Raw genomic sequence first — 12,316 nt, forward strand, 5'->3', positions numbered from 1 at the left:
GTGTCATTTCCTTGTGAAACTTCATATTCAAGTAGAATGGTCGACTATGTATACTAAAAAAGATTTATATTTTTTTAGTTTTTTTTCTAGTATTTTTTTCAAATTTGCTATTCATAATTGGTGCATGTGGAACCATCTCATCTCCCAAAAATTCCTGTCCCACTGGCAGACATTTTTAAAAGAAAAAATCAGGCTGGCTTATCCTACAGGCCTCCTCGCCGCTCAGCCAGCCAGCTGAGCTCACTCCATGGCCGCCACTGTCGCTCCACCGGCGGCCCCGCCGCCCACCTCCGCCACCATCCGCTCCCTCACCGCCGCGGGGAACCACGCCGCCGCCCTCCGAGCGCTCTCCTCCCTCTCGGCCTCCTCCGCCCAGCTCGACCACTTCGCGCTCCCGCCGGCCATCAAGTCCGCGGCCGCGCTCCGGGACGGCCGGGCCGCGCGCGCGCTCCACGCGGCCGCCCTCCGCCGCGCTCTCATCCACCGGCCCACCCCCGCCGTCGGCAACGCGCTCCTCACCGCCTACGCGCGCTGCGGCGACCTCGACGCGGCCCTCACGCTCTTCGCCGCCACGCCGCCGGAGCTCCGCGACGCCGTGTCCTACAACTCGCTCATCTCCGCGCTCTGCCTGTTCCGGCAGTGGGAGCGCGCGCTCGACGCCCTCCGCGGCATGCTCGCCGAGGCCCGCCACGACGTCAGCTCCTTCACCCTCGTCAGCGTGCTCCTCGCCTGCTCCCACCTCGCCGGCGACGACGGCCGCCGCCTCGGCCGAGAGGCCCACGCCTTCGCGCTCAAGCACGGCTTCCTCGACGAGGGCCGCGAGCGCTTCCCCTTCAACGCGCTGCTCTCCATGTACGCGCGCCTCGGCCTCGTCGACGACGCGCAGTCGCTCTTCCGCACCACGGCGGCCGCGTTCTCCCCCGGCGGCGGCGACGTCGTGACGTGGAACACCATGATCAGCCTGCTCGTGCAGGGCGGCCGGTGCGCCGAGGCCGTGGAGGTGCTCTACGACATGGTGGCCCTCGGCGTGCGGCCGGACGGCGTGACGTTCGCGAGCGCGCTCCCGGCTTGCTCGCGGCTGGAGATGCTCGCCCTCGGCCGGGAGATCCACGCCGTCGTCCTCAAGGATGGCGACCTCGCCGCCAACTCGTTCGTGGCGAGCGCGCTGGTGGACATGTACGCCGGCAACGAGCGGGTGGGCAACGCGCGGAGGGTGTTCGACATGGTGCCGGAGCCGGGCCGGCAGCTGGGCATGTGGAACGCCATGATCTGCGGCTACGCGCAGGCCGGCATGGACGCGGAGGCGCTCCAGCTCTTCGCGCGGATGGAGGCGGAGGCCGGGTGCGCGCCGAGCGAGACCACCATGTCCGGCGTGCTCCCGGCGTGCGCGCGCTCCGAGGGGCTCGCCGGCAAGGAGGCCATGCACGGGTACGTGGTGAAGCGCGGCATGGCGGGCAACCGGTTCGTGCAGAACGCGCTCATGGACATGTACGCGCGCCTCGGCGAGATGGACGTGGCGCGCCGGATCTTCGCCATGATCGACCCCCGCGACATCGTGTCCTGGAACACCCTCATCACCGGCTGCGTCGTGCAAGGTCACGTCGCCGAGGCGTTCCAGCTCGTCACGGAGATGCAGCTGCCATCATCATCGTCATCCACGGAAGATGAGAGGTGCATGCCGAACAACATCACGCTGATGACGCTGCTGCCGGGGTGCGCCGCGCAGGCGGCGCCGGCGAGGGGGAAGGAGATCCACGGGTACGCGGTGAGGCACGCGCTGGAGTCGGACATCGCCGTGGGCAGCGCGCTGGTGGACATGTACGCCAAGTGCGGCTGCCTGGCGGCGTCGAGGGCGGTGTTCGACCGCCTGCCCAGGCGGAACGTCATCACCTGGAACGTCCTCATCATGGCCTACGGGATGCACGGGCTCGGCGGCGACGCGGTGGCGCTCTTCGACCAGATGGCGGCGGGCGGCGAGGCGACGCCCAACGAGGTCACCTTCATCGCCGCCCTGGCCGCCTGCAGCCACTCCGGGCTGGTCGACCGCGGGCTGGAGCTGTTCCGCGGCATGGAGAGGGGCCACGGCGTGAAGCCGACGCCGGACCTCCACGCCTGCGTCGTCGACGTGCTCGGCCGGGCGGGGAGGCTCGACGAGGCGTACAACATCATCACCTCCATGGAGCCCGGCGAGCACCAAGTGTCAGCATGGAGCAGCCTGCTAGGCGGCTGCCGGCTGCACCGGAACGTGGAGCTCGGCGAGATCGCTGCCGAGCGGCTCTTCGAGCTGGAGCCCGACGAAGCCAGCCACTACGTGCTCCTCTGCAACATCTACTCCGCCGCCGGGATGTGGGAGAAGTCGGTGGCGGTGCGGGCGAGGATGCGGCGGCAGGGCGTGGCCAAGGAGCCCGGGTGCAGCTGGATCGAGGTCGACGGCGCGATCCACCGGTTCATGGCGGGCGAGTCGGCGCACCCGGCGAGCGCGGAGGTGCACGCGCACATGGACGCGCTCTGGGAGCGGATGCGGCGCGAGGGGTACGCGCCGGACACGTCGTGCGTGCTCCACGACGTCGGCGAGGCCGAGAAGGCGGGCATGCTCCGGTACCACAGCGAGAAGCTGGCCATCGCCTTGGGGCTGCTGCGGGCGCCGGCCGGGGCCGCCATCAGGGTGGCCAAGAACCTGAGGGTGTGCAACGACTGCCATGAGGCGGCCAAGTTCATGTCGAAGATGGTTGGGCGGGAGATTGTGCTCAGGGATGTCAGGAGGTTCCACCATTTCCGGGACGGCTCCTGCTCATGTGGGGACTACTGGTAGAACACAGCAACGCTAAAAAATGTTTCACACCATAGAAACAGCATCCACTTTGACAAAATCACAGGAAATGTTCCTTGCTCACAATATCAGCAAGTATCTGGATTACTTATGAAGTGAAATACTCCCTTGTCTCAAAATGTAAGACAGTTTGGGGGGATGCGTAGTATCTGAGCTGGAGCTCAAATGAGCTCGGCAGTAAAATTGGAAAAAATTCTGAATCTTTTTTGTGGTAAACTTCAACAAATTTTTTAATTGCTTGCAGATTTCATCATGAGACCACATTCGTGGAAGGCATGCCAACAAAAACAAAATCAATGCTCCGAAAATGCTACTTCCAAAAGCATTTTGGAGTACTGATTTTTTTTTTTTTTGCTAACGCTTCCACAAATGTTATCTCATAATGAAAATTTACGAGCATTTCAAACATTTGTCAAAGTTTACCAAAAACAATCAGATTTTTTTTGTCTTTTACTGCTCATGATCCGAGCTCCTTTGAGCTCAAGCTCAAAAGGGTACTTTCAAGTTTTTTTACACCACACCATGACCGAGGGAGTAGTTAATAATTGGCAGTATAATATTCTTGGGAATTCCATAATAGGTCATCAATGTGAATGAAACTGTCTTTGGTTATGAAATTCTTGCAAACTCATTCAAACGTATTGTATATCCAAGCAGGCTTGAAATGAGGTGGCCAGAAACTTCTAGGAAAATATCACACAAAATCCAGACATAAATAGACACAAAGAAGTATGAAAACGTCGCGATTTAGGCACAAAGCAGGTGTCAAAGTGCAGGTCTAACTTCTTATAACACACAGACGACAAAGCAGTTGTCAAAGGACAGGTCCAACTTCTTATAACACGGTGTCAGCTAGACGATAAGATTCGGTACGGGTACAGAAGGGTTCTTGTTTACTAATGCTAGAGCTAGAACAGCATATGGAAACCGCCTCGCTACCATAAACCGAGATAAGTATCCATCAGTCATAACCTCTTCTGTTGGGAGCTGGGGATCTTGAGCGCTGGACAGGAGATCGGCTGTGATTTTACATAACGATTTCATCAAACGACAGGAAACAGATGATGTTAACAAATGAAGGACTGGATAATCTTCCTCACAAAAAGAACTGAATACTCAATGCTTATAAGAAGATTTCTGCAACATTATTGTAAGATGGGATCAAATATAGGGACTAATCACTGAATTCAGAAGTGAACCATAACAATATAGGAGGCAGATAAAAAAGAAAATAGAACACAATAACTAATCAGACTAAAGTGGTTTGGCTAATTCAAATGGTAGATCCTAATGAAAGTATCTGCCAGCAGGACTAAGAAGTGCAACCATATGAAGATCAAACAAAAACAACGTAAGTGCATTACCTTCGATAGCGATCACGAACAGGACTCCTGCTCCTGCCATATGCACCATACTGAGGACTTGCTGGACGGCCATAGTCAGGACTAGGTCGTGACCTTCGGTACATTGGGCTAACAGAACGGCGATATGAACTGTCATCCTGCCTTCCATAGCCACCACCTCTACTTGGCCTGTCATACTTGTCACCTGGTTCACTATCATCCCTGAAGGCATACTCAACAGAAATCACTCTGTCCAGTAACTTCCTGCAGAGGGGAATGAGAATTAATCAGGCATAGTTTTATACCACATAAGCTTATGAAACAGCATGCAATACATTTAGCAGTAACTAAAGTTTTGTAGAAAAACAGGTGGAACTGGTACCAACTACCAACATGCCAGCTGCAGTCAGATTCTGCTAAAAAACTGAACTTCTGTGGAAAAACAGGTGAAAGTGGTACTAACTACCAGCATGATGCCAACTGCAGTCAGAATATGCTCACTATATAAACTCAAAAACAGGTGAAACTGGCGCTTACGTCAAATGAGTAGCATCTAGGGCTTTTGTGGCTTCTTCCTGTGTTTCAAATTGCACGAAAGCAAAGTTCTTCCTTATCCGAACATTTGAAATCCTCCCAAAATGACCAAAATGCCTTTCAAGATCACTGACTCTTGTGTTGATCGGGTCAAAGTTAATGACAAACAGTGTCTTAGTAGGCTTGGTATTCACCGGTGGTTTACTGTAGCCATCACGGTCATCACGTCTGGTTCCACGGTCGCCCTGTTACATGAATCACCGGAAAAGAATTACAAAATGAACTGAAGCCAATATTATTTCAAATATCACCTAAATCAGACGGTAGTCAGCATATGACAGAACACAGTTTTATGACTTTCTTTGTGTTAAGGTTTAGTGGAGTTGCAAGACCAGCAAGAGAAATTACCCGGGACCACTCCACTGAAAGTCTGCGTCTCCCAGGGCCAAAGGGATAACCATCCAGAGCCCGTATGGCATCATCACCATCACGCTCATCCTCAAAGTAGACAAAAGCAAACCCTAAAAAAGGTAAATCCACAAGTAAGAACCATATGAAACTAGATATTGTGCGAGTCATTGTTCACCAACCATATTTTTTTATTGGACAAGTAAGTAAAATACATGAAACAAATTCAGTCAAATTCAAACCTAACAGAAACAGAAAAATACTGCACCTGCACAGATCTGATGGTATCAACAGCGCTAATGAGCTTACTGGTAGATTCCATTCATGATGAGGCTAGGCATGGTGTTGTACAACTTATATCCAAAAGTTCCAAAGTAAGAAGGTATGACTGGAGGCACTGAACATGCTTCACCATTCTACAGACCAAGAGCCTCACAGACATTGCTTACTGAGACAGCACACATAGCAAGTTATCAAGTTGATGCCTGAGAGGATACTTCTAGTCGTGGCATGGTATGGCATGATGGAACTGATGGCATGGCACGAATCGCGTGATGATTGATGTCAGTCCCGGCAAAACATGCTTGGCAGTGGTAACATATTACAGTGCATCAGGAAAATGGATGGCCAAGTGCAGGGAGTGATGGCCGGATGAGTCAGGAGTGAATGGAGGGTGAGTTGAGGAGCCCCGGGGGGAGCTATGTATGTTTGCCTCGGTAGTTCCTGCGTCAGAGTAAACATTTAAACATCGTTGCTGCCAGCTATGCATACATTGCTTGCAACTACTTTTTCTTACAGAACATGGACCACCATATAAGTTCAGATAGGTGTTCCACGCCATAAATTGTACAGAAGCATAGCTAACAGAGTTTAACACCCCAACTGTTGCATCATAGATTAATAAAACTGATACTCAGATCCTCTGTACAGGTTATGCTTTGTGTAAGGTGCCAAAAAACATTAAAGAAATTCACGGACCACCATATATATGTTAAGACAACACCACAAATTTTACAGAAGCATAGGTAACAGAGATTAGTGAAGCAAAAAATTACCATGATGATTGCATCACAGGTTAATACAACCAACATCCAGATTTCAGATCATCTCGAGAAATTATGCCAGGTGTAAGGTGAAAAGAAACATGCACAAGTCAAAACCTTAAGCAAACAAATTATCTCCAGGGTTCTTCTTTAATCAATTTAGAATAAAGGCAAGTTTTAGCATTGTCCCTCTTACCTCCTTTTTTCACATGGCAGGTAAGAAGGTAAGAGCTAATCAGACCACTACTTAATGAAATCAACGGCTCATATATATTATATACTCTTACATCTCATGTGGAAAGAGGTAAAAGGGACCATGTTAAAACTACCCCTAAGCTAATTGCATGCTCTAGTGAGACAAAAAATTACAAGTAGAGTTAAATTCGTTCTTCCAACTCTGTACCCAGGAAACTTAGCATATGCACATATCGGCCCCAGGTGATGAGCACTGGTGGGGCAGGTAAGCACCCGACCGGCCACGAAACACCGGTAATGCGCATAGGCATCAAAACAGGGGTGGCAATCATGAAATCAAATCCTTATACAGCTTCACATAAGTGTCCCACCCCATATATAAATTTTACGGAAGCATAGCTAACAGAGATTAGCCAAGCAAAATAGCCAAAATTATTGCATCACATATTAGCACCACTAATATTCAGATTTCAGGTCATGTGTAGAAATTACGCTTTGTGCGAGGTGCCGATAAACATGCACTGATGATAAAAAAAATTCTAATAATCAATTTTAGAGAACTAATTACAGGTTAAATTCGTCCTTCCACCTTTGTTGTAGCCACAAAAAATTAGCATGAACAGATCGGGCCCGGGTGAACACAGGAGACGCGGACGGGCGTCGCGACGGGCGACGGGAGGGAGATCTGACGGCGGAGGGCCGGGAGGAGGGATGGTGGGGGGCGGACCTGACTTCATGTCGATGCGCTCGATCCTGCCGTAGCGGTAGAAGAGGCGGTCGAGCTCCGAGTGGCGGGTGTCGTAGTCCAGGTTCCCCACGAACACGGGCCTCATCCTCGCCGGCGCGACCCGATCGAGACCCTGCCTGCGCGCGCAAAGAGGAGAGCGAGCGGGTCAAAATCGCCGCCTGGGAGGGCGGCAGAGAGGGGGCGGGGAGGAAGTGATGGAAACCCTAGAGGTGAGCAGTACCTGCGTCGCCGGAGAGGGGAGGAGGGAGGCGGCTAGGGTTCTTCTCCGGCTTCGAGCTGCGGTGGCGTCGGGGTGTGTGCTCCTTCCCTTTTTTTTTTTGAGACAAGTGTGTGCTCCTTCCTTGTCTTGTGCGGGTTGGCTCTTGGATGGTTGGGTTGGGTTTGGGACGAACGAGGCTCGTGCGGCGTTGGGCTTTTCACACGGCCCGTGGTTGGGCTTGGGCTGGCCTCTCGCTGTTTCCAAGCCCTTCTCTATGATGTAAAAAGTTAAAAAAAAACTAAGGTAAACTAGTGCAATCCCTAATACTCCCTCCGTTCCTAAATATAGGGTGTATAGTTTCTGGCACGAAAATTAAAAAATGCTGGAGGGAAAATTTCATAAGTTTGGGACGAGATTACACCTGACTAATTGACATGAGAAAATAGAGGAGCTTGCATGATATAAGAAAATGTAATCAAATCCCTAAAAAAAATATCCAAACGAGTGGTGCAACGTAATACACCTTATATTTTGAATTTTTTTCTCAAAAATCTATACACCTTATATCAAGGAATGAAGGGAGTAATAATAATGAATACTAAAGTGTAAATGTAAAATAGTACAAGACATAATAAAGTCTCTAAAAAATAGTAAAATAGTACGAACTCTACAATATATTTACAAAAATATGTTCAATCCAGCGGCTGCAGCATCTTCTTCTTCCTTCCCCGTGTCAATCATCTTACTCCTCCAGAGACCAGGTGCCCACAGTTGGCGGTACTACGTCCGCCTACCCCTACTTGAGCAACCGTGCCATGACCATCCCTCTAAGCTCCTCCGCGCCGATAATGGACATGGCTTGCCAATAAAAGTTGTTAACTTTTCACCATTCGCTGTCCGGCCGGCGGCTAATCATAGCAATAATCGCCATTTGCCAACCTCACTCTCCTCTCATTGTTTTCACCATTACCAGTGTCCAGTATAGCAATCATGCATGATGTTTTTATATATAGAAAAATAAATCATGCATGATGCCATTGGTTCACAATACTAATTTTGTTTTGCTTAATGAACAAATGAATTCAAAAGGACACCAACACTGTTTCTTGCGTTATATTTACTACAGCCTCATCATAACGTCGAGATAATAAGAAACACGGAGCATGCATGAGACGATGATCCAGGATCACACATACTCCCTGTGTCCCAAGACACTTATTTGGGACGGAGGGAGTATATGTTACTCTTTCCTTTTGCTAGGGAGATACGTTACTTGCGCCATTTCTCTATGTATTTATTTATTTCTATTTATTTTCTTCTCAATAAAATTTGGAAAAGCAAATGCAGAAGATGTCTATGTGCCCATCTGTCGTTGGCAGGACACGAGTCCATCCCCACTACTAAATCTATGTTCCATTTTCGCCATGATCACTCTACCTTATGGTGCCACGCCCCAATGTTTGCAACAATCAGACCCACCAGCGTGTCTTGCCCCATTCAGTTTAGCGGGATGCTGGCATAAGAACAGGTCTACAACTATGTTATCGTTGCATCACCTCGTTCAATTTAACGGTTCACCGACATAAGAACGGGTCTACAACTATGCTATCGTTGTATCACATCGTTCAGTTCAGCTACATGCCGACATAGCATTATAAGATCAGCCACCTCTGATTGCTAAATTAACAAAACTTGCCAATTTAATTCGTTTTCACTGTAGATTTTTTTTAGACAGCCTCGCATGCTTTATTCGTGGTCCATAATGTTTACAGGTAGAAAATCAAGATCTCCTGGCTGGCCCAGCCACACATGGCGGCCAAACCCTAAAGACAAAGCAAATTTAGCGCGATTGTGAGCCTCGAAGTTCGAGCTCCTAAACTCATGAACTACTTTACATGAAATAAAAGAGTTTGCACGAAGTATTATATCATGCACTATAGCTCCATACCCAGCTGCCGAGTTCTTCTAGACATCATCTACCACCCTCTTACAGTCCGTTGCAATATGAATAGAATTTTCATATAGATCCTCGGCCAGAGCTTGACCTTCCCGTACAGCTACTGCCTCCAGTGTACTTGCATCAGTGATGAACTCGAGTTTTAGAGCCGAAGCACCCAAGAATCTTCCATTGCGGTCTCGGCACACAACTCCCGCTGCACCACGCTCCCCTTGCATGGACAATGCCGCGTCCACATTCATCATTGCATGGCCCTTAGGCGGGGGCTAACCACGCAGATTGCCTGAGGTTGGCTCGCTTCGGTCCTCCCCTAACTCCTTTGTCTAACATCTTCAAATCCCTCAAGTAACAGGTTATGAAAGAGTTAGTAGAAAACGGACTATCAAAAATCTCTTCGTGTATAGCTCTCCTTCTAGCTCACCAAACTGCCCATAGGGTCACCACCATCAGTGTAAATTCCGCCTGTGGCAGCGAGTGGTGCATAGTGAAGATCCAGTTTTTTTGCATCAAGGGACGGATTATCAAGCATTGTCTCCACTGTTTCCTCTGAGCAAAGTGACCAAACATTTCTAGCCATCACGCAGTCTATTAGTGCATGCTTCCAGTTATCTTGCGCGGAACAAAAAGCACACACGCTCGTAGTTGACATATTCCAGTGATGTAACACCCCCGCTGTTGGGATTGTTTCATGACAAAGCCTCCATAGAAATGCCTTGATTTTCGATGGGACCATAATGTGCCACAGGGAAGTCCAAGCTGATTCCTCTTCTGCCTCATTTGAGTGTCCGCGTACCGGCTGCAGTAATGCTTCCCCTTGCAATTTCATTTTCAGCATAAATTTATATACTAACCTTACTGAAAAAACTCCCCTTTCATCTTCTCCCCATGCCCAAAAATCGTCGACTCTTCTGGTACACGGCGGGATTTTGAGTATTATATTAGCATCCACAGGCAGAAAGACCGCCCGTATCTTGTCTTCCATCCTGAGGGAGTCATGGATTAGGGGGTCTCCGGACAGCCGGACTATCTCCATTGGCCGGACTGTTAGACTATGAAGATACAAGATTGAAGACTTCGTCTCGTGTCCGGATGGGACTCTACTTGGCGTGAAAGGCAAGCTAGGCAATACGGATATGGATATCCCCTCCTTTGTAATCGACCTTGTGTAACCCTAACCCTCTCCGGTGTCTATATAAACCGGAGGGTTCTAGTCCATAGGACAACAATCACAACATACAATCATACCATAGGCTATCTTCTAGGCTTTAGCCTCTCTGATCTCGTGGTAGATCTACTCTTGTACTACCCATATCATCAATATTAATCAAGTAGGACGTCATAGGGTTTTACCTCCATCAAGAGGGCCCGAACCTGGGTAAAACATCGTGTCCCCTGCCTCCTGTTACCATCCGGCCTAGACGCACAGTTCGGGACCCCCTACCCGAGATCCGCCGGTTTTGACATCGACATTGGTGCTTTCATTGAGAGTTCCTCTGTGTCGTCGCCGTTAGACTTGATGGCTCCTACTATCATCGATAGTGATGCGGTCCAGGGTGAGACTTTTCTCCCCGGACAGATCTTCGTATTCGGTGGCTTTGCACCGCGGGCTAATTCGCTTGGCCATCTGGAGCAGATTGAAAGCTACGCCCCTGGCCATCAGGTCAGATTTGGAAGTTTGAACTACACAGCCGACATTCGCGGAGACTTGATCTTCGACGGATTCGAGCCACAGCCGGGCGCGCTGCACTGTCGCGATGGGTATGACCTAGCTCTGCCGCCGAACAGTACCCAGAGGCCGCGCCCGCATCTGCTCCGACCCTTAGTTCGGAGCCAACTACGCCAATCGAGGACGGGTGGTTAGACACCGCCTCAGGGGCTGCAGTCTCAACGGCGATCGAGCCGAACACCAGCATAATCCTCTGCGCAGCCCGTGACTCCAAGGTGCCGGACTCTTTTTCTGACTCCGAACCGCCCGCGCCCCTGCTAATCGAATCCGATTGGGCGCCGATCATGGAATTCATCGCCGTGGATATCTTTCAGCACTCGCCCTTCGGCGACATTCTGAATTCACTAAGGTCTCTCTCTTTGTCAGGAGAGCCCGGGCCGGATTATGGCCAGCTGGATTGGGATGCGGACGACGAAGAAATTCGACGCCCACCCACCACCCACTTCGTAGCCACTATCGATGATTTAACCGACATGCTCGACTTCGACTCCGAAGACATCGACGGTATGGACGACGATGTAGGAGACGAACATGAACCAGCACCTATAGGGCACTAGAAAGCCACCTCGTCATATGACATATACATGGTGGATACACCCAACGAAGGCAATGGCGACGGGATAGCGGAGAATGACCCCTCCAAGAAGCAACCCAAGCACCGACGTCAGCGGCGCCGCTCTAAGTCCCGCCAAAGCAAAAGTGGTGATACCGGCACAGGAGATAATAATACCCCGGATAGTGCCGAAGACAACAACAATCCCCTCCAGCACAATTTAGAGCAGGAGGATGAAGGAGCCAGCCTGAGAGAGCGGCAGATGGGAGGAGGAGGATGACAATTACATCCCCCCTCCGAAGACGAGGCAAGCCTCAGCGACGATGAATTCACCGTTCCAGAGGATCCCGTCGAACAAGAGCGCTTCAAGCGCCGGCTTATGGCCACGGCAAATAGCCTGAAGAAAAAGCAGCAGCAGCTTCAAGCTGATCAAGATCTGCTAGCTGGCAAATGGACTGAGGTCCTCGCGGCCGAGGAATATAAACTCGAGCGCCCCTCCAAGAGTTATCCAAGGCGCAGGTTACTACCGCGACTGGAGGAAGAAGCGTATGATACGGCTGATCGGCCACCTTGTGGCCGCGATAGAGAGGCATTCCAGCCAAAAGCTCAGCCTCCACCCCAATGCCATTCAAATAAAAAGGCATGGGGAGATACGCCAGACCTGCGAGACATATTGGAGGACAAGGCAAAGCATTCAAGATCGATCTACGGATCACGAGGGCGCACCACTCTGCGAGACAACATACGTCACGTCGGATACAGTAAAAGCAAATCCGACCG

The 12,316-nt window shown here is 50.6% G+C and overlaps 2 protein-coding genes across 3 annotated transcripts; one reads left to right on the top strand and one right to left on the bottom strand.

Annotated features, from left to right (window-relative positions):
• The first annotated feature begins 214 nt into the window (after positions 1 to 214).
• LOC119352670 (pentatricopeptide repeat-containing protein At3g57430, chloroplastic-like) lies at positions 215 to 3,032 on the top strand. Its single transcript, XM_037619249.1, has one exon. It carries the CDS (start codon positions 248 to 250, stop codon positions 2,810 to 2,812), a length of 2,565 nt encoding a protein of 854 aa, XP_037475146.1. The 5' UTR covers positions 215 to 247; the 3' UTR covers positions 2,813 to 3,032.
• Positions 3,033 to 3,560: 528 nt separating this feature from the next.
• Positions 3,561 to 7,444, bottom strand: LOC119352671 (serine/arginine-rich splicing factor RS31-like). Of its 2 annotated transcripts, none has more exons than XM_037619250.1 (6): positions 7,322 to 7,444; positions 7,081 to 7,217; positions 5,116 to 5,228; positions 4,711 to 4,952; positions 4,195 to 4,437; positions 3,561 to 3,849 (listed from the first exon to the last, which is right to left on the bottom strand). In XM_037619250.1, exons 2-6 carry the CDS (start codon positions 7,184 to 7,186, stop codon positions 3,792 to 3,794), a joined length of 762 nt encoding a protein of 253 aa, XP_037475147.1. In that variant the 5' UTR covers positions 7,187 to 7,217; positions 7,322 to 7,444; the 3' UTR covers positions 3,561 to 3,791. The 2 variants fall into 2 exon arrangements, with proteins under 2 accessions (XP_037475147.1, XP_037475148.1); XM_037619251.1 differs by having other exon boundaries at positions 7,081 to 7,224; positions 7,324 to 7,379.
• Positions 7,445 to 12,316: the final 4,872 nt, after the last annotated feature.

This window comes from Triticum dicoccoides, chromosome 2A (assembly GCF_002162155.2).
Source record: "Triticum dicoccoides isolate Atlit2015 ecotype Zavitan chromosome 2A, WEW_v2.0, whole genome shotgun sequence".
Classification (NCBI taxonomy): Eukaryota; Viridiplantae; Streptophyta; class Magnoliopsida; order Poales; family Poaceae; genus Triticum; species Triticum dicoccoides.